This window comes from Ascaphus truei, chromosome 2 (genome assembly GCF_040206685.1).
Source record: "Ascaphus truei isolate aAscTru1 chromosome 2, aAscTru1.hap1, whole genome shotgun sequence".
Classification (NCBI taxonomy): domain Eukaryota; kingdom Metazoa; phylum Chordata; class Amphibia; order Anura; family Ascaphidae; genus Ascaphus; species Ascaphus truei.
In genome coordinates, this window is record NC_134484.1 from 293222708 (window position 1) to 293250678 (window position 27971).

General features: G+C 41.6%; 1 protein-coding gene across 1 annotated transcript in view; it reads right to left on the reverse strand.

The window, feature by feature from the left end:
• LOC142488221 (polycystin-1-like protein 1) overlaps window positions 1–27971 on the reverse strand; it is a 97698-nt gene that overhangs the window by 64663 nt on the left and 5064 nt on the right. Inside the window, exon 2 of the mRNA XM_075588594.1 lies at window positions 2051–2157. Within this exon, the coding sequence (XP_075444709.1) occupies window positions 2051–2157 (107 nt within the window). The remainder of the gene's footprint in view (window positions 1–2050; window positions 2158–27971) is intronic.

Sequence of the window (27971 nt, forward strand, 5' to 3'; positions counted from 1 at the left end):
CAGGAATCTTATTGCGTGCACATACGATACAAGCCTGAGTAAATTCAAGGATGGACTTGGCCATATTTGGCCACCAGAAGGTGCGACGGATGAGATCCAAAGGTTTTTTGTACCCCGGATGTCCTGCCGAACGGGAAGCGTGCCCCCAATCCAGAATCTCAGGAATAAACCTGGGCTCTACGTACAAGGTGTCCTTCGGTACCTCGAGGTCAATAGGCAGATGTTTATGAGATTTGATGATCCTTTCAAGATTTTTGAATGCAGAGACCGTGAGGATCTTCTGCTTGGGAAGGATGTATTTGGTAGTCTTCTCCGATCTCTCTTCAGAAGAATATTGCCTAGAGAGGGCATCCGCCTTGACGTTCTTGGTGCCGGGAATGTAGGACAAAATAAAATTAAACCTGGAGAAAAATAACGACCAGTAGGCTTGACGGGGACCTAAGCGGTGGGCACTCTCGATGTATAACAGATTTTTATGGTCCATGAGAATCGTGAATGGCTCTTTTGACCCCTCCAGTAGATGCATCCATTCCTGAAGAGCCAACTTGATGGCCAAAAGTTCCCAATTGCCCATGTCATAGTTTCTCTCAGCTGGAGAAAACTTCATAGAGAAAACCCACAAGGGTGAAGTTTATCCTGAGGAGAAAATCTCGGGGATAGGACTGCACCGGCCCCGCAGTCTGAAGCGTCTACCACAAAGGGTGAATGGAAAATTGGTATTCGGGTGTCGGAGGATGGGAGCTGAAACAAATGCTTGTTTCAATGTCCTGAAAGCCATGACTGCCTCAGGTGACCAAGACAAAGGGTCAGCCACTTTTTGGGTCAGCGCCGTGATCGGGGCGATGATGGTGGAAAAGTTGCGAATAAATTTCCGATAATAATTGGAAAATCCTAGAAACCGCTGAATAGACTTGAGAGAATCGGGTTGCGGCCAATCCACTACGGCTTTCAGTTTCTCAGGATCCATGGCCAATACCCTGTTGGAAAAAATATACCCAAGAAAGGAGGTGGTAGACTGGTGAAAGAGGCACTTCTCCATCTTGGCAAACAAGCGGTTCTCTCGGAGGCGGGAGAGCACAAACTTCATATGGATAACATGGTCCTGTAGATTCTTAGAAAAAATAAGAATGTCGTCCAGGTAAACAATTACAAAACGGTTAAGGACATCCTGAAAAAAGTCATTGATAAAGTCCTGAAAGACCGCTGGAGCATTGTATAAGCCGAAGGGCATCACGAGATATTCGTAGTGGCTGCTACAGGGGTTGAAGGCGGTGTTCCACTCGTCGCCCTTCCAGATGCGAATGAGATTATAAGCACCGCGAAGATCGAGCTTGGAAAACAGGCTGGCACCTTGAAGTCTATCGAAGAGTTCAGAGATGAGTGGGAGTGGGTAGCGGTTCTTCACCGTATTGCGGTTTAGTCCCCGGTAGTCTATACACGGTCTGAGTACCGTCTTTCTTTTTAACGAAAAAGAATCCAGCCCCCGCGGGTGAATTGAAGTGCCATATGAAGCATCGCTTCAAGTTCTCGCGAATATATTCGTCCATGGCTTCCATCTCAGGCAGAAAGAGGGGGTAGGATTTAGACTTGGGCAATGTGTATCCAGGTACCAAGTCTATCGGACAATCGTATGATCGGTGTGGAGGTAGTAGCTCTCTCAGAGCAGCTCTCTCTGCAGCAGAAATGTATCGCCGGGTTAGGCCTTTTCACAGGGTCGATCCTATCGCTGGCAGCAAATCGCTCATTTTGAGAATTTTGCTATGAATGGTAATGAAGGCTTGCTGAATACCGTGATAGCAACGCACAAAAAGATGGCGATTTAAATGCACAGGATATATTTTTTTATGAAGCTTTACTGAATAAGGCCCTAAGTCTCCTTATGCCTGAATACCAGGCTTTATTTTAATTAGGTTTTTTTTTTAATTTCTTGTATTTTTCATCCTTAGATATATTGCAGCCAGCACAGTTCACCGATTTGATATTACATATACAATCTTATACTGTAACTGTGCATAATTAGACACTTCATTTAGTATTTGCACTACAATACCTCATAATAAACGTGTGCCTTGAATTTCTTTCGAACAGAGGTTTGTCTGGGCAGTACAGTTCTCTTGTTTCAGACACACCATCTTCACCATGTAAAACAATATGAACCTAACAAACAGATAATATACAGTAAGAACATTATTGATAAAAATGCAATAGGTCATTTCTGAGGGATTTTTCTTCTCATACCTTTAGCATTAGTGCTATGTACCCCCAGAATATTTTGAATAATATTAATCTTTGCTCAAAATCTAGCTTGTATAAATACTGTTCATATTTTGATTGCTTAAAACATTACATTTCGATGTTAGAAGAGCACCCCCTCCCCCCCTTCCCCCCCCCCCCCCCGGACAACCCTTTTTCTTTTTTACCATGACTAAGCCGAGTGTCCTTAGAGCTGAACTTCATTAATTTCAGCTTTGCAGCCCCCCAGTTTCAAGAGATACTTACCAATGAAGGTATTGCCAATACTTCCTAGTATTTAAATTCCCTGTATCAGGCAGACAAATACGAAGCTGCAACAAATGATATTGTGGCTTCCTACTTGCCTATGTGACGTGGGAAATTTAAACCGACCTTTTCTTTCCCTTGGAGGGGACAGTAACGGCGCTACCTTCACTTACTGTATAAGTATGTCAGGAATAAGGAGTCCCCGGAACCCCCCTGTCCCTGTTTCCAGCCTGGTAAAAAGGGGGGTGGTTAAAAAATGCTCCTTTAAAGATAATAATTAAGCCCACACAGGACACTCACAAGATTTAGTAAACATTATTTGGCCTTAGCCCACCATAAAGTGCGAGAAAGGCTTAGCACCATACTCTCAATTTTGGCTTAAGTGAGTTTTTCTATGACACACAACAAAACATCCAAACACCAAAACACAATAACTAATAAACCTTGGACTAACTCAGCAATACTAAAGTACTTTAGTGATGGGTTAAAAAACATGGCTTTTTGCCGGTTATATTTCACAAAAACAAACAATTTAACACATTTACAGATATTTGGGCAATGATTTTTTTTGTCTTTATAGTAAATCACTCCAAACAGGGTTTTAATATCAGCGTATTCTTGCAGTTTGCGAATTAACGTCTTTTTAAACTTTTTATATTTTGTAAACATAAGTGAAATGTATCACTTTCTAGTACAAACTGGACATTAAAGTAATAAAGAGCTTACAGTCCTGGGCGCAGGCCATGATATACAATAATAGGAAGTGGTAGTCAGGCGGTGCACTGCTGCCGCCTGGATATGAATTGGAAGTCCACACACTTTAGATAATAAAGGTTGTATTTAATGAGTGCATACACAAAAGAGGTATACTGCTACAAAAAACCTCTTGACGCGTTTCGTCCCGCTGGGGACTTTGTCAAAAGTCCCAAGCGGGACGAAACGCGCCAAGAGGTTTTTTGTAGAAGTATACCTCTTTTGTGTATGCACTCATTAAATACAACCTTTATTATCTAAAGCGTGTGGACTTCCAATTCATATCCAGATGGTAGCAGTGCACCGCCTGACTACCACTTCCTATTACTTTACCTGCATTGGCTGGAGCACGCGTCACTACACTCCCGGATCAGAGGAGCTCCTTTCAGCGTTGGAGTTGGACTCGGCGTGTCAAGTCTGTAAGTAACATACCCCCTTTTCCCCCTGGTGGGGATTTCTACCGTGTGTGACACCGGGCTCGTGAGGGCAGTGGCGGAGGATCGCGGTGAGTCATTGGCCGGTCATAGTCTCCTGGCTGGAGACACGGCGCCGCCGTTTGTAAATATCCTCCCTACCACATCTTTACCCCGTCCCGTGGCTGAGTCATTATCACACGGAGCTCATGAGGGTTTCACATTGATCAACATTTCCTGTAGTGAGACGCTGAACGGGAGTGCTTTCATATGATTATACATCCATTAGATTTATTTTGGACTGTTTGTAGAGGTTATGTGTGCACAATTTTGGCAGCATTGGTCATACCTGGAAGCATTTCTGGGACACCTCGTATCCATGATATACAATACCAGTCCTATGAGCAAAAAGCAGTCCTATAGAGCAAAATATGGTGGGTCAGTGTAAAAGGGGACTTACCCTGTTCAGAAAACTTGCCTCTAATCCAGCTGTGTGCTGGTTAATTGACCAGCACCTGGCTGATTAGAGGTGTTAGAAAAAGCCTGCCATTGAGACAGGAAGTGAGACTCATTAGCTCACACCTGAGCTGAACTATGAGACAGAGCAGAAATTCCTTAGTCCACAACTGGGCTGAAACAAGGAAGGACAGATGTCTTGAGCGACAAGCTGACCACAAGACAAAGGGGACAAGATTCTAACCTGGAGCCCAGAGATTGCCTTAGCACACACGGGTGCGGATCCAAGAGAGCAGAGAAGCTTCCCCTACAGCAGCCCAGCTAACAGATAAGACTTTTCGTATAAGACTATTATCTTTGTCTATGTGTATTGATAAATGTCCCCATGATTTGGGGCTGGTAAATAGCTTAGCTAACCAACCAAGTCAGAGAGGGCTGAGCTACATGTGAAGATAGTCTCCAAAGCAGAGATAGGTTTTTTTTTTTTGGTTTATTCTCTTATGTTGATTTTTGCTGCGTTTAAAGAGACAGGCTCAATAAAGCCTTGTTTTAATTTCACCTTAAAACAGTCTCCATTGTGTACCTCTGCACATGTCCTCCTACAGTCAGTCTCTTAGGATCACAAGTGAGCAATGTTCAATCCTCCATATCAGTCCATGCTGTGTTGGAAAGAGAGGACACAAACACACACCATTGCGCAGCACAATAAAAGCCCCGGAGAACCCGCTGGTGGCTACTTACAATATAGTAGTAGTCTGCATTCGTTGAAAGGTATCTTTACACAGGAATGGATAGCTGTGGAAGGGATAGCTGTCTTCTCCACTTCCGCACTCCTATCAGTCTCAGGAGAGAGGGAAGACAGACAAAGACACACAATTGTGCAGCACTTCTCAGTTTAATAAGACCCACACCAGAAGCCAGCTACTGAACCCACACCAGAAGCCAGCTACTGATGGGGCGTCCGTTATTCGAACGGATCTCGAATTGGAAGTCGATATAATCCCCTAATTCTCCCCGGTTTTGGCACATTATTTTTTAAAGAAATTACCGCGGCGCATTAGATGTCCAAAGCAGGGACCCGTGCTGTGTGAATGCTACCGGCGTCTGCCTTTGTGTAATAGACGTGCAGAGAGTCTGAATCAGTCACTCTAACTGCGCTCCTCTCACAGGCGATCGCGGGGGTTTTATTAAAAGTCTAAAATTACAGTTTTGTAGCAGGGGGTCTCCGGAGCTGAACCACATTGATTTCAGGTCTGGGTACCCCCTACTTTCCGAGTTACAGGCCCCGTTATGGGGTGCCGGTACACCTGCCATGTTAAAATCCCATAACATGGCCTGTATCTCAGGAAGTAGGGGGTCCCCAAGGCTGAAATCAACTTTGTTTAGCTAGGAAGACGTCCTGCTCCTCACACTAGTATCAACCCCCCCCCCCTCCATAAAAAAAGCATTACCTTAGCGGGTAGCTGCTAAGGTAATGAAGCTGCTTACATTTTATTTTTATTCATAGTGTCCGGGGATCCCCTACTTCCCGAATTACAGGCCCAGTTATGGGGTGCCGGTATCCCCGCCATGTTAAAATTATGGGTCACGTTACCTCAGGACTAGAGGGATATGGGCACCCCATAACAAGTGTAGAGGGAGAAAGGGGGTGGCCCGGTATTAAAGGGGTTGCACCCCATTTGGCCACCCCTGACCCCACCAGGGAGACAAGGGGTTAACTGGACTGAGGTCCAGAAATGTGATTTCACCCCTGTTATAACCTGTAAATGTGTATTTTCCTGTTTCCCCTCTGTTATTGTACATCAGTGTCTGCACACACACACTAGAATCCATCCGGGAGCACAAGGGTTAATAGTCCGTTAATACTGTGTCTTCAAGGTATGGACAAAGCTTCAAAGAAATTCCTTTGCTATCAGGATGACAGATGGCCATAGGGTCCCAATGGCTAGAACTTAAGCTTTGTTCAAAAGGTTTTATCACCCTCCCTGTCTCTGTGAGAGTGGAGGGGGCGCATACCATAGCAGTTTTTAAGTGTCCCACTTATCACTGTCCAACACAGGTTATCTTGTCCAAGATCCGGAGGGGTAGCTGGGCTGGCATTCCATTTGCACATGTGGGGCCTCAGAAAGGAGACCCCAGAGTTCTACTGCACATGTGCCAGCTAGCCTGTCCTAAAATGTGTCCCCCCATCAAAGATTGGCTGGAGATAATTGCAAACCAATCACAGGTTCTTAATGTTACAGATAGAGGGACAAAAGGTTTATAACCTGCTGTTCCCCATCTGTCCTTTGTCTTCATTTTTGGTCTTCATTTTTGGTCTTCATGCAAAGTCTTCATCCGTTTTCGTTTGCTTATATGGTAACCTGATCTCACCTGAATGATTTCCTGACTGCTGAGAGAAATGCTACATCATACTTCTCATTCCCCAACCCCAATGTAAGTGTACTTCTTGTTTGTTACTGCATTATCTGTTGTGTTCACCTTTATTCTAAGGAATAAATACAATTTATTATATCTTAAGCCTCGTTCAGTTCAAACCCAATTATTTTTGTGTAATATTAATAAGCCTGTGGAAGCTATCGTCACAACGAGGCCTTTATCTCAGGAAGTAGGGGGTCCCCGAGGCTGAAATAAACTTTGCTCATTTCAGGAGACCCCCTGCTCACGCACACAATAAATAAAAATTAAAAATCTAAGCAGCTTCATTACCTTAGCGGCCATGCAATGCCCGCTAAGGCAATGAAGGGGTTAACGCACAGGTGCCAACCCTGTGTGTCAATAAACTAAAACATAAACAACAAAACAGGTAGCGCTAACCGCAATGTGTGTGTTGTAGTAACTATTACCTTATATATTAATGAAAACTATACATAAGGGGCTGCCTAGGACACAACGCCTGACCCCCTGGTCAGAAAACAGTATGGACAGGGAATAGTTCCGTGGGCGCCTATAAAATTTTACCACTATAAAGGATATACGAAAACCAAGCCTGTTGGTTGTGAAGATTGTTGATCCTCACGGTGGGCTTGAAAACAAAGAGAAAGCACAACACATAGCGTAATACTGTTGAAACATTAAACAAACAACATATAAGACAACATATAACAGCGGAATACTGAAATGGTATTTTTAGGACAATAAAATCATTTAATAACAATTAATATTTAATATAATGCACAATTTGCATGGACATATAGATTTAGGCAATTAAAAATCTGAATAGGTGGTTCAACTGCTCCGTAGCACCAATGTTGATGATAGCAATGCCTACTCACCAGATGGAATAGGTTTGCAGGCAGTGGATATTTTAGAGAGTATCCCCTCTCATCTGTGTGCTGCTCTCTGCTTAGCTGGCGTCTCTGTCGGCTCGTGGGTGCAGCTCATCAGCAGGGACTCCTGCAGCTCCAGGAAGCACGTCTGAGCAGATGGAACTCAGCTGCAGCTGATTCAGCACGATGACAGCCACGGACCAACGTAAGCTCGTCTATCTGCTGCTCACTGCTAGCTGGCGTCTCTATCCGCTCGTGGACGCAACTTGTCAGCAGGTACTCCTGCAGGGCGCCAAGCAGGGCGCTTGAATAATGGGAAACCGCAACAGCTGGTTCAACTCGTCGGCGGCTATAAGAGATGGTTAGCTGGCAGCTCACATTGATTCACCGATGTGCGGGGGGTACTACACCAATGTGTGCGGGGCTTGAACCTCCACCCTACGCGTTTCAAGAGCGATCTGCTCTCTTCCTCAGGGGTATATGAATAAAAAAGTCCAAAATGTCCTTTAAATACTGACTTCACCATTTGGGTAAATAGTTCCACCTGTAGCTAATTGCACATGTGCTGTGCTTGTGATAAAGTTGCTCTTAGTGTGTTTGAATGTCCGTGTGGTCTACAGTATGTGGGTATGACAACGCGAGCTATAAAAAGACGTTTGTATGAACATATATACAATATTAAAACTGGTTTAGTCACACACAATGTGTCTAATCATTTTCTTCAGGTGCACAATAAAGACCCAAAAGGTTTGAGGTGCGTAGGAATAGAGCGCATTGTACCACACTGGAGAGGAGGTAACACATTGAGCCTATTGGGGAGAAGAGAGTCCTATTGGATTTATGAGTTATGTACTCTGTCCCCAATGGGCTTAAATGTAGAATTCGATTTGAAATCCTTTTTGGTGGGTTAATACCAAATACATCCACATAAGGTGACATGTCATATACATTAGTGTTTAAATTTGCTTATAGCAGTAGGTTCCTCCTACATAAATAAGCACACTATCACTGGTTTAATACATTTTATCTAATCATAATTCGCAATATTATATTAAATAAATTTTTTTTTTTTTATGTCCTACCTTAAAATTATGCAATTTTTTTTTTTTATTTTTTTTTTTTTTTATTCATTTATTTTTTGTTTATATACATAAATATATATGTTGTTAGTAGTATATGTTCATTGTTTATTGTGTCATGTTTAAATATATATGTTGTTAGTTGTATATGTTCATTGTATATTGTGTTATGTTTAATGTTGTCATTATGTATAACAGCTGTACAAAATAGTAAGTAGCTTTTTTGTTCAAAGACATTCTCACTGTGCAGTGTCTGATTGCAAACACACTAAGAGCAACTTTATCACAAGCACAGCACATGTGCAATTAGCTACAGGTGGAACTATTTACCCAAATGGTGAAGTCAGTATTTAAAGGACATTTTGGACTTTTTTATTCATATACCCCTGAGGAAGAGAGCAGATCGCTCTTGAAACGCGTAGGGTGGAGGTTCAAGCCCCGCACACATTGGTGTAGTACCCCCCGCACATCGGTGAATCAACGTAAGCTGCCAGCTAACCATCTCTTATAGCCGCCGACGAGTTGAACCAGCTGTTGCGGTTTCCCATTATTAAAGCGCCCTGCTTGGCGCCCTGCAGGAGTACCTGCTGACAAGTTGCGTCCACGAGTGGATAGAGACGCCAGCTAGCAGTGAGCAGCAGATAGACGAGCTCACGTTGGTCCGTGGCTGTCATCGTGCTGAATCAGCTGCAGCTGAGTTCCATCTGCTCAGACGTGCTTCCTGGAGCTGCAGGAGTCCCTGCTGATGAGCTGCACCCACGAGCCGACAGAGACGCCAGCTAAGCAGAGAGCAGCACACAGATGAGAGGGGATACTCTCTAAAATATCCACTGCCTGCAAACCTATTCCATCTGGTGAGTAGGCATTGCTATCATCAACATTGGTGCTACGGAGCAGTTGAACCACCTATTCAGATTTTTAATTGCCTAAATCTATATGTCCATGCAAATTGTGCATTATATTAAATATTAATTGTTATTAAATGATTTTATTGTCCTAAAAATACCATTTCAGTATTCAGCTGTTATATGTTGTCTTATATGTTGTTTGTTTAATGTTTCAACAGTATTACGCTATGTGTTGTGCTTTCTCTTTGTTTTCAAGCCCACCGTGAGGATCAACAATCTTCACAACCAACAGGCTTGGTTTTCGTATATCCTTTATAGTGGTAAAATTTTATAGGCGCCCACGGAACTATTCCCTGTCCATACTGTTTTCCTGACCAGGGGGTCAGGCTTTGTGTCCTAGGCAGCCCCTTATGTATAGTTTTAATTAATATATAAGGTAATAGTTACTACACCACACACATTGCGGTTAGCGCTACCTGTTTTGTTGTTTATGTGCATTTCCCCCTTTTAGGTTAGCAGCTTTCCAGGACAATTATGTCTCAATTGTTTGCTCAGAGAATCAGTAGGAATATTGACATTAATAGCATCTTTGCAGATGAGGAAATTCCCATCGCAGTTGATAATGTATCACATGATATGGAAAATATGGCTGATAAATTAGAAAAACTACTGATTGATGAAAACAAGCAGCTGTGGGATGCGATAACCATTGAAAAATATATTGAACAAAAACGTATTCCACGAGGTCTGAGATTATTTAAAAAACCTATAACAGACTTCAAAAGTGAATCATTTATTTTGGAATGGAATCGCATCCTTGACAGCTGTTCGTTTGAATTAATGCGTCTGTTAATATCAAAACGCAAAGTATGTCTTCAAACATTAGACAAGAAAATTAACGATATGAAGGGATACTTTGAAAAGTATAAAGATAATTGTGAGTTACCAATGCTAGAAGCTAGAATTAAAACAAAAATGGATAAATTACAAAAAGATACTATAATCTCAAAACAAACAAAGTTCCAAAGGAACAAAAATGATTATGTCACGGGATGTTATAGAAATTGGAAAAAACCCAGATATGATAATGAAAAATATAGGTATAATAAGGATTATTCACATAAAATTCCTTCAAATTATAAAAAAAACTATTGTAAAACCTAATGAAATATCCTCTGATCCAGTACAATTTATAGCCCCTAAGAGGTCTAGAAGACCTTCAACACCATCTTCTATAAAACCAGTAACTGGCAGTACAAAAGCCAAACACCCGGCCCCTCCTGTTCCTCCAAGCCCTCTAGTCAACATACAGGGTAAAGATACTGACAATATCTTTGATCAATATCATCATCAGAATAAGTACCAACCTCTTATAGACCTAGATAGAGAACAACGTCTCCCTGGTCACAGTCGGGAAGAAGAGAAAAATACGTTCTCTTTTTTAGACTGGCGACAAACGAGGGAGCCCAAACAAGCAAGAGATGTAATAAGAGACTTATTGGGAAAAGAAAACTCCCTGAAAGACAATCGAAAAAGAAAAAACACTCTAGAGGAACGAGAGGAGGGAGAAAAATTAGGCAAGGTACAAAAACAGTAAGTCAAAGTGCTTATCAAAATATCTTTAATATAAGCCAACATCCAATTACCATCAAAGAAACTCAGCTATTATCAAAAGGTTTATCCTTTGCTCCAGTTACAGGGCCAGATAGTTTTAAGTTGTATGTTGATGTCCAAAGATATGTGCGCAAGCTTTGCCTCAAAAAATATTTTCAAAGAGACGCCATATCTAGACTGGACACCAACACTAATTTACCACTAAATACAAACAATTCAACGTTCAGAAATCCCTCAACATTCTTTCCTAGGTTTGTGAGTGGTCCCTTTGTGGACACATTCGCTAAAATGGTCACAGATGACCTAGAGACCCTAAGTAGAAACCACAAAGTTAGGACTGATAATCTTAGTAAAGATGAAAAAATTACTTTACGTGCACTTGAAGAAAATGAAGACATAATCATAAAACCAGCGGATAAGGGGGGGGGGGGTTGGTAATCATGGATAAATCATATTACATCCAAGAGTCACTGAGAATTCTAAGTGACATATCCATACCAACTCCTCCCAACGAATCCTACTACACATTACCAGCAAAAATTATTTAATTATTTAATATTTGGTTTAGATCAAAATTTAATTACTCCAAAAGAATTTGACTTTCTTTACAATAAACACCCCAGACTACCCTTGTTTTATATAATCCCTAAAATACATAAAAATATAAATTTTCCCCCCGGCCGCCCCATCATTTCGGGCATTCAATCATTAACATCACACTTATCTCAATATATAGATAGACAACTCCAGAAATATGTCATACAATTACCTTCTTACCTCCGGGATACTACCCACATACTGCAGACACTCCAGGACATTCAGTGGCAACCCCATTATATTTTTGTTACCGCAGACGTCAATTCATTATACACCATAATCAACCATGATCAAGGATGTGAATCAGTCTTAAACACCCTAAAAAATGACCCATCTGTTTCAAAAGAATTTAGAGATTTTTTGATTTTAGGAATTAAATTCATCCTTTGTCACAATTTTTTTCACTTTAATAAAGCTTATTATTTGCAGGTATGTGGCACCGCCATGGGCACCAAGTTTGCTCCTAGTTATGCTAATATATTTATGGGATATTGGGAGAAACAACATATATGGTCCAATTGTCCCTATGGTGCAAGCTTGGTGCTGTGGCGGCGCTACATAGATGATATTATTTTTATCTGGTCAGGCACTTTAGCACAGTTAACACAGTTTCAGTTATATATGAATAACAACACTAATAATTTAAAATTCACGTTTGTCACTAATACTAATAAAATAGAATTTTTAGATTTAGAAATCACTATAGTTAATAATCACATACACACCAGCACATATTTTAAACCGGTTCAATCAAATAATTATTTACATGCACAGAGTCACCACAACCCCACATGGGTCAAAAACATCCCTAAGGGACAGTTCATTAGACTGAAAAGAAACAGCTCACATCCAGATACATTTAAAATTCAAGCCGAGGATTTAAAACAAAAATTTGTGGAGAGGAAGTACTCCCCACTAGAGTTGGATAGAACTATCTCTGAAGTTGCAGCGATGGACAGAACCAGTCTCTTACAATATAAAAATAAAAATAAAAATATTAACTCATCAGGCAATTTGTCATTTGTCACTCAATATAACCAAATGGCACCCAACATACGCAAAACTTTAAGAAAATACTGGCCAATATTGAAAAAGGATAAAGAACTAGAGGGAATTCTACCCGAATATCCACATATTATATTCACAAAAGCTCCTAATATAGGACAGAGACTGGCACCCAGCTGTCCATCGCTGCAGCCAGTTCAAAGAGACACAACACTCTGTGGGGGATACTTCCTCTGTAACAAATGCACGGCATGCAAATACAGTAACAAAAAAATTAATTTTATATCAAATAAAACACATAAACAGTATAAAATTAAACAACATATTACATGTAATAGTTCCTTTGTTATATATTTACTTGAATGTCCGTGTGGTCTACAGTATGTGGGTATGACAACGCGAGCTATAAAAAGACGTTTGTATGAACATATATACAATATTAAAACTGGTTTAGTCACACACAATGTGTCTAATCATTTTCTTCAGGTGCACAATAAAGACCCAAAAGGTTTGAGGTGCGTAGGAATAGAGCGCATTGTACCACAATGGAGAGGAGGTAACACATTGAGCCTATTGGGGAGAAGAGAGTCCTATTGGATTTATGAGTTATGTACTCTGTCCCCAATGGGCTTAAATGTAGAATTCGATTTGAAATCCTTTTTGGTGGGTTAGTACCAAATACATCCACATAAGGTGACATGTCATATACATTAGTGTTTAAATTTGCTTATAGCAGTAGGTTCATCCTACATAGATAAGCACACTATCACTGGTTTAATACATTTTATCTAATCATAATTCGCAATATTATATTAAATAATTTTTTTTTTTTTTTATGTCCTACCTTAAAATTATGCAATTTTTTTTTTTATTTTTTTTTTATTTTTTATTCATTTATTTTTTGTTTATATACATAAATATATATGTTGTTAGTAGTATATGTTCATTGTTTATTGTGTCATGTTTAAATATATATGTTGTTAGTAGTATATGTTCATTGTATATTGTGTTATGTTTAATGTTGTCATTATGTATAACAGCTGTACAAAATAGTAAGTAGCTTTTTTGTTCAAAGACATTCTCACTGTGCAGTGTCTGATTGCAAACACACTAAGAGCAACTTTATCACAAGCACAGCACATGTGCAATTAGCTACAGGTGGAACTATTTACCCAAATGGTGAAGTCAGTATTTAAAGGACATTTTGGACTTTTTTATTCATATACCCCTGAGGAAGAGAGCAGATCGCTCTTGAAACGCGTAGGGTGGAGGTTCAAGCCCCGCACACATTGGTGTAGTACCCCCCGCACATCGGTGAATCAACGTGAGCTGCCAGCTAACCATCTCTTATAGCCGCCGACGAGTTGAACCAGCTGTTGCGGTTTCCCATTATTCAAGTGCCCTGCTTGGCGCCCTGCAGGAGTACCTGCTGACAAGTTGCGTCCACGAGCGGATAGAGACGCCAGCTAGCAGTGAGCAGCAGATAGACGAGCTCACGTTGGTCCGTGGCTGTCATCGTGCTGAATCAGCTGCAGCTGAGTTCCATCTGCTCAGACGTGCTTCCTGGAGCTGCAGGAGTCCCTGCTGATGAGCTGCACCCACGAGCCGACAGAGACGCCAGCTAAGCAGAGAGCAGCACACAGATGAGAGGGGATACTCTCTAAAATATCCACTGCCTGCAAACCTATTCCATCTGGTGAGTAGGCATTGCTATCATCAACATTGGTGCTACGGAGCAGTTGAACCACCTATTCAGATTTTTAATTGCCTAAATCTATATGTCCATGCAAATTGTGCATTATATTAAATATTAATTGTTATTAAATGATTTTATTGTCCTAAAAATACCATTTCAGTATTCAGCTGTTATATGTTGTCTTATATGTTGTTTGTTTAATGTTTCAACAGTATTACGCTATGTGTTGTGCTTTCTCTTTGTTTTCAAGCCCACCGTGAGGATCAACAATCTTCACAACCAACAGGCTTGGTTTTCGTATATCCTTTATAGTGGTAAAATTTTATAGGCGCCCACGGAACTATTCCCTGTCAATAAACTAAAACATGGCCTACACAGTACAGTACACTTAAATAAATCACCCCCCCCCCCCCACCAATCACACTTACATTAATGGGCCAAATAACGGATCACTCTTTGACAAAGGCCTGAGGGCTGAAACGCGTCAGAGGATCCGTCAGCTGTATACTCTGTTCACAATAAACTTTTTTTAGTCACCATCAGAAGCCATTCCTCTGTTCTGTCCTATGGCTGTGCGCTGTTACTTGCCTTCTGTGGAAGGAGTTCTTGTACACATTACAGTACATTTAAATAAATCACCCCCCCTCACCCACTGCACCACCAAACACACTTACATTAATGGGCCAAATAACTATTATCCAGATATGGATAATAGATTATTTGGCCCATTATTAAACACATTAACTACAGTAGCATAATAAACTAAATACAGTCCTACTGTACTTACCACTGCAATACAGTATGAATCCCCTCCACCAGCAAAGCCCATCTGTCCTCCGTTGCCAAAAATACAAAGCAAATACATTCTGACACATACAGTAACATTTCCAAAAAAAACATGGCCAAGCAATGCTTCAAATAAAATAAAATAAATACCATCAATCCATTCACAAATCAATTACAAAATAACAAAATAAAAAACTATAAAATAAAAAACCATGTCTTTGTCTTCTTTCTTCTACAGTACTTGTACTCCATTGCATCAGTCTTGGGGCTTCTTTACCTTCTCCAGGTCTTCTGGGGTCTTCTGGGGTCTTCTGCTGCCACGCCCCGGACTTCTTCTTAGAGGGGAGGTCCTCCCTTATGGTTTTTTATTTTATGGGTTCCTGTTTGCTGTGCGTGGATTGGTTCGAGAGCATGCTGTTCCGAGTCGGTGAGTGGGTCATCTAATGGTAAGTAAACAAGAGAAATGTATTTTATTTAGCTTGTACAGGTTTTGAATTTTTGTTTTAATGTGATTGGTTTTTTTTTTATGTCCATTTATTGCCCCTGTATTTATGTATGTCCCTATGGATATACATAATATAGAGCTAATAAAAGCTTGTATTGCTCATGTTTGCTTGCTTTTTTTTGATGCATTTTTAACTGTATTTTGCAGCTTGGTGTGCAAATGTGTTTGCAATAGTTTATTTCAGGGGGTGGGGCTTGCTTTTTAATAGTGGCTTTTTGTTGGTTAGATTTTGTTGATTGATGGCAATTTATTTCCGTTTACTTATTTTGTTTCTAGGATTTGAATAGTGAATTGTGTAATTGATTTGGATTGTATTGTAATTGATTTGTCAATGGATTGATTGATGGTATTGTATTTATTTTATTTAGAGCATTGCTTGGCATACTGTAGTGTTCAGTACATGATTATTTGCATCATGTACTGTAGACATTGTAAAATTAAATTTTTGGATAGCCATTTGTTAGATAGTGATTTGCCAACTGTACTGTACTGTAGGTGCTGTGTTCTTGGAAGATGAGATTTATTTTATTTTGCATTGTGGTGTGTTTTTTTGGAGAAGTTACTGTATGTGTCAGAATGTATTTGCTTTGTATTTTTGGCAACGGAGGACAGATGGGCTTTGCTGGTGGAGGGGATTCATACTGTTTTGCAGTGGTTAGTACAGTAGAACTGTATTTATTTTATTATGCTACTGTAGTTAATGTGTTTAATAATGTGCCAAATAATCTATTATCCCTATCTGGATAATAGTTATTTGGCCCATTAATGTAAGTGTGTTTGGTGGGGCGGGGGGGGGTGATTTATTTAAGTGTACTGTACTGTGTAGGCCATGTTTTAGTTTTATTACACACAGGGTTGGCACCTGTGCCTTAACCCCTTCATTGCCTTAGCAGGCAATGCATGGCCGCTAAGGTAATGAAGCTGCTTACATTTTTAATTTTTATTTATTGTGTGCGTGAGCAGGGGGTCTCTTGAAATGAGCAAAGTTTATTTCAGCTTCGGGGACCCCTACTTCCTGCGATACAAGCCCCATTATGGGGTGCCCGTTTCCCTCTAGTCCCGCGGTCACGTCACCCACAATTTTAACATGGCGGGGATACTGGCACCCCATAACTGGGCCTGTAACTCGGTACACTGGCGGCCGCCTTTATTCTAAAGCGGCTACCACCGCAAAGTGCGGGCAGACGCGGCTGTCTCGCGGCTGTTTCCTGGCGCGTCAGTGGCGCTGGTCACACGTGCCAGGGTTCCACGGCATCCCCGAAGGTTGATGGGGTAAGGTGAAGATGCGGAGCAGCCAGGTGGATCAGCTGGGGATCACGAGGTGAGCAGCCGGGCGTCATGAGGCGCTACGAAGATGCGCACGTGGGGAGGGGAAGGTGGCTGGCGCGTGGCTGGCGTGCGGCCAAGTTCTGCACCCAGCCGAAAACAATTCCGGGCAAACGTTAGGATAAAGCTGGCCGCAGCAGTAAGTAGGGGGTCCCCGGACCGGAAATCAACTTTGTTCAGCTCAGGAGATCCCTTGCTCACACACACTATGAATAAAAAAAAATGTAAGCAGCTTCATTACCTTATCAGCTACCCGCTAAGGTAATGGTAATGATTCTTTTATGGAGGGGGGGTGTTTGATACTAGTGTGGGGGAGCAGGGGATCTTCCGGGCTAAACAAAGTTTATTTTAGCCTTGGAGACCCCCTACTTCCCAAGATACAGGCCCTGTTATAGGGTGCCGGTATCCCTCTGCATTGTATAGATTCGATCCCACAGGATTTTAACATGGCGGGTGTACCGGCACCCCATAACGGGGCCTGTAACTCAGGAAGTAGGGGGTCCCTGGACCTGAAATCAATGTGGTTGAGCTCCGGAATTCCCCTGCTACAAAACTGTAATTTTAGAATTTTAATAAAACCCCCGCGATCGCCTGTGAGAGGCGCGCAGTTAGAGTGACTGATTCAGACTCTCTTTCTGTGCGTCTATTACACAAAGGCCGACGCCAGTAGCATTCACACAGCAGGGGTCCCTGCTTTTGTCATCTAATGTGCCGCGGTCATTTTTTTAAACACACCAAATGTTGACCCCGTTGTGATCACGGTTTCCCGCATTAATTACCGCGTGAAGTGTTCGAAAAACAGCCGCCCCATCAGTACTTACAAAATAAATTATATATGCAATCTTTGAAAGGTATCTTTACATATGGTGATAAAGGGTCCAGGATGAGGGGAATCGGCTGTCCCCGGGTGATCTCTTGGCCCCAGGATAGCAGCCTTCTCTGGGAGGTCATCCACCGTTTAGCGTGCAGTGTGATAAGACCCTGTGAAAACTATGGGATGGACACTTCCTGCCTGCTCTGCCTCTCCAGGATTCCCCTCATCCTGGACCCTTTATCACCAGATGTAAAGATACCTTTCAAAGATTGCATACATCCTTTATTTTGTAAGTACTGTAGCTAGCTTCTGGTGTCGGTCTTGTTAAACTGAGAAATGCTGCACAATTGTGTGTCTTTGTCTGTCTTCCCTCTCTCCTGAGACTGATAGGAGTGCGGCAAGCGGAGAAGACAGCTATCCCTTCCACAGCTATCCATTCCTGTGTAAAGATACCTTTCAACGAATGCAGACTACTACTATATTGTAAGTAGCCACCAGCGGGAGAGGATTCTCCGGGGCTTTTATTGTGCTGCGCAATGGTGTGTGTTTGTGTCCTCTCTTTCCAACACAGCATGGACTGATATGGAGGATTGAACATTGCTCACTTGTGATCCTAAGAGACTGACCCACCATATCTTCCTCTATAGGACTGTTTTTTGCTCATCAGACTGGTATTGTATATCAGGGCCTGCGCCCAGGAAAGTAAGCACTTTATTACCATATTCCATACAGATCCCATTGGAAGGATCCGTTTTTTCTGTCCATAGGCTGCCATCCTGTTACCCCTTATTATATGAGGGAGGGATTATTTTAGATTGTACTAGAGTCATTCACTGTTCACACACATAGATTGGCACCATTTCACATAGGTTCCACAAGCACTAGTGGTTATAGCACTTTTGCCTTTTTAGCCTTATTATAAGTATAGTTTAGTCACAATTTTGTTTTAATAGTTAAGCGCTTTTTTGTGTGTTATAGATTTCTAGTTGGTTTAGTTCACTCAGCTCATCATTGGACATTAAAGTACTCGTCATTAATAGAGATGGATAAACTTAGCAACATTTGGTTGAGCTTCTCTATTTTGCGAAAAAGTTATAAATCGTTTGAAAAGTAGAATCAAATGTAAACATTTTCCACTGCAGAATATATTATTGGAAATTAATAGGTCTTTTTTAAGCTGCAAAATCATGTATAACTACTGTGCTTTCATTAAAAAAAAAACAAATGCAATGAGGAAAAAGTTGCCCACACCTACTACATTCATTGACCGAGTAAGAAAATCACTGAATCTTGGACATGTGCTCTGGTCAACAACTGTTCAGATCATGAACCACAAATGTATAATTCTATATTCTAACCTAAAATAACCAAATTGTTTCATGCTTATGTTATAAATCTGTAAAAAGCCTGATTGTGTGGCTAACATAATGGCTGCTTCAGTCAGTGTAAGTCAGAAGCTAAATACTAAAACAGAGAACAAGAACCTAGTTTGAGCACTCTTCTGACCAACTGGATGAATTATTCATTTTCTTAAAACCAATTTATTATAAACAAAGAACCAAACAAAGTAATGCACGAGCGTGTGTTAACAAAGAGGCAGGATACCGCAACAGTGTAGACAGACAGAATAGTTTGTGCAGGGTCTGCTGGAACGCTGCAGGGGAACTCTAATAACATTACCTGTTCAGTGTTCGCTGATACTAGAGGGAAATTGGCTGGCCATGTCTTACTAGATAACAATGTGGTGTAAAATATTGAGCTGGAATTTTATGAGTCTTTATCAGTTGACTATCAGTAGCTTAATACCACTCACTACAGCCTGACCATCAGTTATTATATTAGATTATCACACATTGTGTGCTATGGTTTATCTAAGGAATATGGTAAGTAAATATCCTGATACAACAGATGTTATCAGCATACTTACACTATCATAATCAGCATACTTACACTATCATATCAATCTACCTCAGATATCCACAGGGCTTCCACCCGTGATGACCACAATTGAACCCTGCTGGTAGGCTAGAGTTACATGCATGTTCAGGAGTTTCACTGTGACCGCACAAACTGTTCTCTCTGGCTACATGTTTGCAGTATCCTGCCATTTTGTAAACACACGCTCCTGCATTATTAGACAGGCTGGTTTGCTGGAGCTTTGCAGGGGAACTCAAATACCATTGCCCTGTTCCATGTTCATTGATATTGGAGGGAAATCGGCTAGTTAGGTCTTTACTAGATAACAGAGTTGTGTAATATATTAAGCTGGTACTTTATAAGTCTTTATCAGTTGACTACCAGCAGCTGAACACCACTCATTAAAGCCTGATTCCATTCAGTTATTAGCATTGAATTATCACTGTGATAGTGAGGAGGCAACCAGGCTCAACAATTAAGGTTAAGCCCGTCTGGTTACCTCTGATCCATGTATTGGGGTTCGGGAGTGTCTGCTCTTCCGCCCAGTGATTGTCAATGCATCTCTGTAAATTATGCGACAATAAATAATTTTTTATGTTTTTACCTTTCCAGGTCTTCCAGCAAGCAGAGATTGCTAAGCTATGAGTTTTATGGGGTGGAGGGCTTTACGGTAAAAGTCTTGTCAGAATGTGTCTCGCTAGCCGTGTTCTACAGTTGCTGGATACCCCCAAAAATGTACCCGGGAATCAGGTCGGATTCCCAGATACATTGAGACCCATTGTTCCGGCAAAATCTCCCCTTGAAAATGCATGTGCGACACAGACCAGAAAGGAAAATGGGGCAAAGGGATGTGAGGTATCCCTAGAACGGTAAAGGGGTCCCTAGTATAAGATGGAATGCCCAGTTAATGAGGAAAAGTAGGGATCCAGTGCTCCACGGATTTCTGAATAAGAAAGATTTATTGTGCCACACAACGTTTCGACCTTATGGTGCCTAGTCACTTGATAAAGACCATAAGGTCGAAACGTTGTGTGGCACAATAAATCTTTCTTATTTAGAAATCCGTGGAGCGCTGGATCCCTTCTTTTCTTCAGTGTACTTTGGAGTTTATGGCAGGTACTTCCTTGAAGCAGCAGCACCGGTAAATTGTATGCATCTTTCTCTTTTTTGTGGAGTGCAGCCTTAACCTCTCTTACAATGCCCAGTTAATGCCCACATCACCCAAAACCTGGTATAGCGTATCTGGGGGTACTCCAACCATACATAAGGTTACAAGGAGTTTTAATGTAGTTTTAGTATAGTGTATGGGGAATATGGCTAGTAGGAATATAAGTGCAGATTCTAATTCTATTCCCCATAACAATACGACTTAGAGAAAAGTATAAATTATGTATTTTATTAAACAGTGTCTTTATTAAACAGTGTATTTTATTAAACAGTGTCTTTTTATTAAACAGTGTCTATATTAAACAGTGTATTTTATTAAACAGTGTCTTTATTAAACAGTGGGAACGGTATTATGAGCTGAGTTTCCGGACCGATGTTCTGGGTGAGTCACTGGGCTACCAAGTCAGTGCCAATGTGTCTACCCAGATATCAGACATGACATGAAACATGAAAGCCTCTGAGTATGTCAGAAGTTTGACCATTCCCATGGGGTGGTCATTTGGGCAGGGATAAGCCCACAGACCGCATCTCGTCCCGGTTTTACTGGCCAGGCATACATGGTGACATCATGAAACTATGTGAGACATGTCCTGAATGCCAGTTAACTAGCCAAAAAGGACAGAAGCCGGCTCCCTTGGTCCCTCTGCCCTAGGTAGCCATCCCATTCGAGAGAATTGGGGTAGATATGGTCGGACCTTTAGAACCTTCTGCGAAGGGACATAAATTTATACTCGTTGTTGTAGATTATGCCACCAGATATTCTGAGGCCTTCCCGCTGAGATCAGCCACTACTAAACAGGTTGCTCACAAGCTGTTAGAACTGTTCTCTAGGGTAGGACTTCCCCAAGTAATGTTAACTGACCAGGGAACAAATTTCGTGGCAAAGTTAATGCAGGATGTCCTGAAGTTATTGGAGGTAAAATCCGTCCGAACCTCAGTCTACCATCCTCAGACTGATGGATTGGTAGAGAGGTTTAACCGTACTTTAAAAACCCTGCTTAGGAAGTTTGTGGACACTGAAAAGCGAGCTTGGGATGAACTTCTCCCTTTCCTATTGTTTGCGGTACGAGAAGTTCCCCAATCATCCACAGGCTTCTCCCCGTTTGAGCTCCTATATGGATGCCAACCTCGTGGTATTCTCGACCTATTGAAGGAATCCTGGGGGGAGGAGCCCTCCCCCTCCAAGAATACCCTTCAGTATGTCATAGACCTTAGAAACCGCTTAGACATGATAGGTCGGTTTGCTAAGGAAAATCTCAAATCTGCTCAAGAACGTCAAGAGAGGCAGTACAACCAAAATGCCCGCTTGAGGATCTTCCAACCTGGGGACCAAGTGATGCTATTACTACCGACATCAGAGAGTAAACACCTTGCAAAGTGGCAGGGTCCTTTCCAAGTTCTCCGCCGCACCGGGGAGGTGAACTATGAGATCTCTCAACCAGGGTCCAGGAAGGGTAAACAAATCTACCACGTAAACCTCCTGAAACCCTGGAAAACGATGAGATCGCTGTACATCCATCCTCGGGAAGGAGATACGGATTTGGGTCCACAGCCTCCAAAGGGTAGTACGTACAATGACCATCAGGTTCCCATGGGAGGGCAGTTAGCAATGGAACAAAGGTCAGACCTACTAGAATTATGTGACCAGTTCCCAGATGTTTTTTCTGAGCTGCCAGGGCAGACTGATTTAGTGTCCCATAGAATTGAGACAGAACCTGGCGTAAAAGTACGGTCCCGTCCCTATAGATTGCCAGAGGGCCGAAAAGACCTGGTAGAGAGGGAGATAATAGACATGTTGGAATTGGGCGTGATCGAGGAGTCCCACAGCGAATGGTGTTGTCCTATAGTGTTGGTCCCTAAACCAAATGGGAAGGTGAGGTTTTGCGTGGATCTGTGAAAGGTAAATGCTGTATCCAGATTCGATGCATACCCAATGGCTAGGGTGGATGAATTGCTTGACTCTCTTGGTAAAGCAGAGTATATCTCCACCCTAGATCTCACGAAAGGATATTGGCAGATACCTCTAGCGGAAGAATCCAAATGCAAAACTGCCTTCGCCACCCCTCTTGGTTTATACCAATTCGTTACTATGCCATTTGGGTTACATGGGGCTCCAGCCACATTCCAAAGGTTAATGGACAAGGTACTACGACCCCATAGGAAATATGCCGCGGTCTACTTGGATGACATTGTCATCTATAGCAGACACTGGCAGTCTCATATAAAAAGGTTAAGGGCAGTCCTAACGTCCTTAAGAGAAGCAGGGCTCTCTGCAAATCCAAAAAAATGTGCCCTGGGTAAATCCACTACAAAATACTTGGGCTATGCCGTTGGGGGAGGGATAGTAAGGCCACTAGCTAGCAAGGTGGCCGCCATAACGGAAGTCCCCAGCCCACAAACAAAGACACAGGTCCGCTCCCTTTTGGGGTTAGCAGGGTATTACCGGCGGTTTATCCACAATTTTTCAGAAATATCTGCACCCCTAACAGATCTGACAAAAAAGAGTGCCCCAACCCAAGTTAAATGGTCTTGGGAGTGCCAAGACGCCTTTGACATGCTAAAAAAGTGCCTGTCAGAGGGCCCCGCTCTTCGGAGCCCAGATTTTAAAGAGCCCTTCATCATCCAGATGGATGCCTCAGAGGTAGGACTGGGGCAGTGCTGTCTCAGCAATTTGATGGTGTTGAACACCCCATACTGTTCATCAGCCGGAAGCTGTTCCCAAGGGAAGTGAGGTATTCCGTTATTGAGAAGGAGTGCCTCGCTGTAAAATTGAGGCCTTGAGACATTATGTCGCCGGAGTACACTTCACCCTGGTCACTGACCATGCGCCCTTGAAGTGGTTAAACACCATGAAGGACACAAATCCAAGGTTGACCAGGTGGTATATTGTCCTCCAACCCTTCTCTTTTGATATTCAGCATAGATCTGGAAATGACCATGGAAATGCTGATTTTTTGTCAAGGGAAGGAGTGGAGGGTCGGGCTTCAGCCGTGTGGGACACTAGCCACACACAAACAGGGGAGGTATGTGACAGGGTGAAGTCAACCCCTATCAGTTATGCCTGGGAAACATATGTCTGAGTGCTTCATCCAGCACTCATAAGGGTTAACTCAGGTGGAAGCTAGCTAATCATGATGTAAGCTGACACCTGAGAGCCAGCAAGATAGATAAGGATCTTGTTACCAGCAGTAGCTGCCTGTCTCAGATGAGAGCACATGGATAGATGTGCTGCTAGCCAGAAGGATACAGCACCCTACTTACTGCAGCCAAAGTAAGATTTCTTTAATTTGTTTGCATGATTGCTTAAAAAGACTCTTACGGTTTGGGTATGGTTTAGCCAGCCAGCCTGCTAGCTAGGACTGCTGTGTTAGTCAGTTTTCTCCCAACGTGGAGCAGGATTTATTTGCTTAAAGGGACCGTGTACCCGCATGTTATGTTGCTGTGGAGAAATAAAGCCACTGAACGTTTTTCATTATCCTGAAACTACACGTGTGGACAGTTCCCTGACCTCGGCTACAGGCCGTCCTGCCACACAGAGGTATTAAACAAATTATTTGCCTCTGTGTTTACCAGGGAAGAATCAAGTTCAATAGTAGTGCCACAGGAGGAAGCCACAACCTCCATATTAATGACCAATTGTTAACTGAGGAAGAAGTTCATAAGCGACTTGAAAAAATTAAAGTAAATAAGGCCCCTGGCCCCGATGGCATACATCCAAGAGTTCTCAAGGAGTTAAGCTCAGTAATAGCAAAACCATTATATTTACAGTAATATTCAAGGACTCCATTTCCACAGGCTCAGTACCACAAGATTGGCGTAAAGCAGATGTGGTGCCTATATTTAAAAAGGGAGCTAGATCACACCCAGGGAATTACAGACCTGTAAGCCTGACTTCAATAGTAGGGAAACTACTTGAAGGTTTAATACGGGATAATATTCAGGAATACCTAATGGAAAATAAAATTATTAGTAATAGTCAGCATGAATTTATGAAGGATAGATCTTGCCAAACTAACCTTATTTGTTTCTTTGATGAGGTAAGTAGGAATTTAGACCAGGGTAATGCAGTTGATGTGGTCTACTTAGATTTTGCAAAGGCTTTTGATACGATTTCACACAAGAGGTTGGTGTACAAAATAAAGAAAATTGGACTCAGTAATAATATATGCACCTGGATTGAAAACTGGTTAAAGGACAGACAACAGAGGGTTGTCATAAATGGAACTTTTTCAGGTTGGGCTAAAGTCGTGAGTGGAGTACCTCAAGGATCGGTACTGGGACCCCTGCTTTTTAACTTGTTTATTAATGACCTTGAGGTTGGCATCGAGAGCAAAGTCTCCATCTTTGCTGATGATACTAAATTGTGTAAGGTAATAGAATCAAAGCAGGATGTAATTTCTCTTCAGAAGGACTTGGAGAGACTGGAAACGTGGGCAGGTAAATGGCAAATGAGGTTTAATACAGATAAATGTAAGGTTATGCATTTGGGATGCAAGAATAAAAAGGCGACTTACAAATAAAATGGAGATATATTGGGGGAATCCTTGATGGAGAAGGATTTAGGAGTGCTTGTAGACAACAGGCTTAGCAATAGTGCCCAGTGTCATGCAGTAGCTGCAAGGCAAACAAGATCTTATCTTGCATCAAACGGGCAATGGATGGAAAGGAAGTAAATATAATTATGCCCCTTTACAAAGCATTAGTAAGACCACACCTTGAATATGGAGTACAATTTTGGGCACCAATCCGAAGAAAAGACATTATGGAACTAGAGAGAGTGCAGAGAAGAGCCACCAAATTAATAAAGGGGATGGACATTCTAACTTAAGAGGAGAGGCTAGCTAAATTAGATTTATTTACATTAGAAAAGAGGCGTCTAAGAGGGGATATGATAATTATATACAAATATATTCAGGGACAATACAAGGAGCTTTCAAAAGAACTATTCATCCCACGGGCAGTACAAAGGACTCGGGCCATTCCTTAAGTTTGGAGGAAAGAAAATTTCACCAGCAACAAAGGAAAGGGTTCTTTACAGTAAGGGCAGTTAAAATGTGGAATTCATTACCCATGGAGACTGTGATGGCAGATACAATAGATTTGTTCAAAAAAAGGTTGGACATCTTTTTAGATGGGAAAGGTATACAGGGATATACCAAATAAGTATACATGGGAAGGATGTTGATCCAGAGATTAATCGGATTGCCAATTCTTGGAGTCAGGAAGGAATTCATTTTTCCCCTTAAAGGGTTTTTTTAGTTGCCTTCCTCTGGATCAATAAGTAAGTATAGATATAGAATAAAGTATCTGTTGTCTAAATTTGGAACTGTAATGGTATCAATGGCGCTAACAGAAATATAATAAGTATCAAAAATGTGTATATACAACCAGGTGGCGTATGGCGAATTCAATGATGATCTCAGCAGACGATGATCAAACATGAAATGAAAAAAGAGGAAACATAGTATAATACTGTAAAACACTCAGGACAAACAAACAATGACTAACAGTGTTGCTGAACCACACAGATGACTAATTAAAACATTTAATATATCATAAAAAACATATATAAGACAAAATTGACAATGTAAAGGTCCCAATGTTATCCTGTAGCGGGCTGAAATGCCCGCTTACCAGAGCCTGGAAGGTTTTAGGCAGTGGATAATCTGAGAGTATCCCCTCTCGTAGAGCGCTGAAACACCTCCTGCACGTCTCTCTGATGTCTGCCACGTGTAGTCAGCAGAGTCAGTGGATGGAGCGTTCGTCCACGCTATCACAGGTGCAGGGGAAGAAGTCTGAACACCTTGCCACTTCCCTCCGAGGTTCGGACATGCGCAGAAGCGCCAGGCTTCAGGAGAGATGAGCCGTCAGATAACAAGCTCCTCGCGGTGGCGTGGGGAGCTAATGGCGGCAAATTCATAGTTGCTTCAATGAAGAAGCAGCACAACAAGGCTTGCGAGACTCAGGACAGCTATATAGAATGCGCAGTGATATCAGGGACCACCCAACGTGTTTCGGAAGCTTCTGCCTCCTTCCTCAGGGGTAAATTGAATGAATTTTTCCCCTTAATGGGTTTTTTTGTTTGCCTTCCTCTGGATCAATAAGTAAGTATAGATATAGAATAAAGTATCTGTTGTCTAAATTTAGCATAGGTTGAACTTGATGGACGTACGTCTTTTTTCAACCTCATCTACTATGTAACTATGTAACTATGTAATTTGCTGATGATGAATTAATCAAGGGCATTTGATTAGCAGCACCTGTCTGCTACTTAGCATCTTAATTTCTATGGAAGCAGTAAAGGTGTACTTAGTTTTTCACACATGGCTTCTCCATTCTGGCTTTATTTTCGTTAAATAAATTATGACACGATGTAATATGTCATGTGTTGCTGTTCATCTGAGGTTGTATTTACCTAATTTTTAAACCTGCTAAGGAACATATGATTGTTATTATGTCCTGATATGTAAAACCATGGAATTCAAAGAGGGTGTACTTCCTTTTTCACACAACTGTGTATATATAAATAATATGTGGTAATTGTTGGGGATTTTTAGAGCTTGCTGGGTATCTGTGTGTTGAACAAACAGGTAAGGGGATAATTTGGCAAGGGGATGTAAATTCACAGGAGGAATTTATTATTTGGTTAAACACTAATGATCTTAATACTAAATTCACTCACACTGACAGTAACTAATCAGTTAATTTTTTAGATCTACAATTTTTTCATGAAGGACACTTACACGCCTGCACCTGCTCTCTCTTTCATAAATTGTAAGTTTAAATATGTAGTTTACAAAATGTCATGTGCCTGTGGTCTTCATTATGTAGGCAAAACCAAGAGAGCATGTAAGAATAAAAGAACATGTTAACAATATAAAGAATGCTAAAAAAATCCTCAACAAAATAAAAAACTACATAATCTTCCAAAACACTTTTTATTTTATCATGATAGTGATTTAACACTTTTTAAATTCATTGGGTTAGAACAAATACCCCAACATATCAGAGGGGGAGATCAGAATAAAAAACTAATGCAGAAAGAACAACAATTAATTTACAACTTGCATACAAGAGTTCTGTAACGGCGCCACGTCTCCTACATCCCGCGGCGTCCCGTCACGGCTCTCCACTGCCCACACCTCCTGCCACCGAGGCTCACAAGACCCGACCCCGCATCTCCTCCTCCCTCTGTCTGGCTGCACGTGCATCTCCTGCAGGGCATGC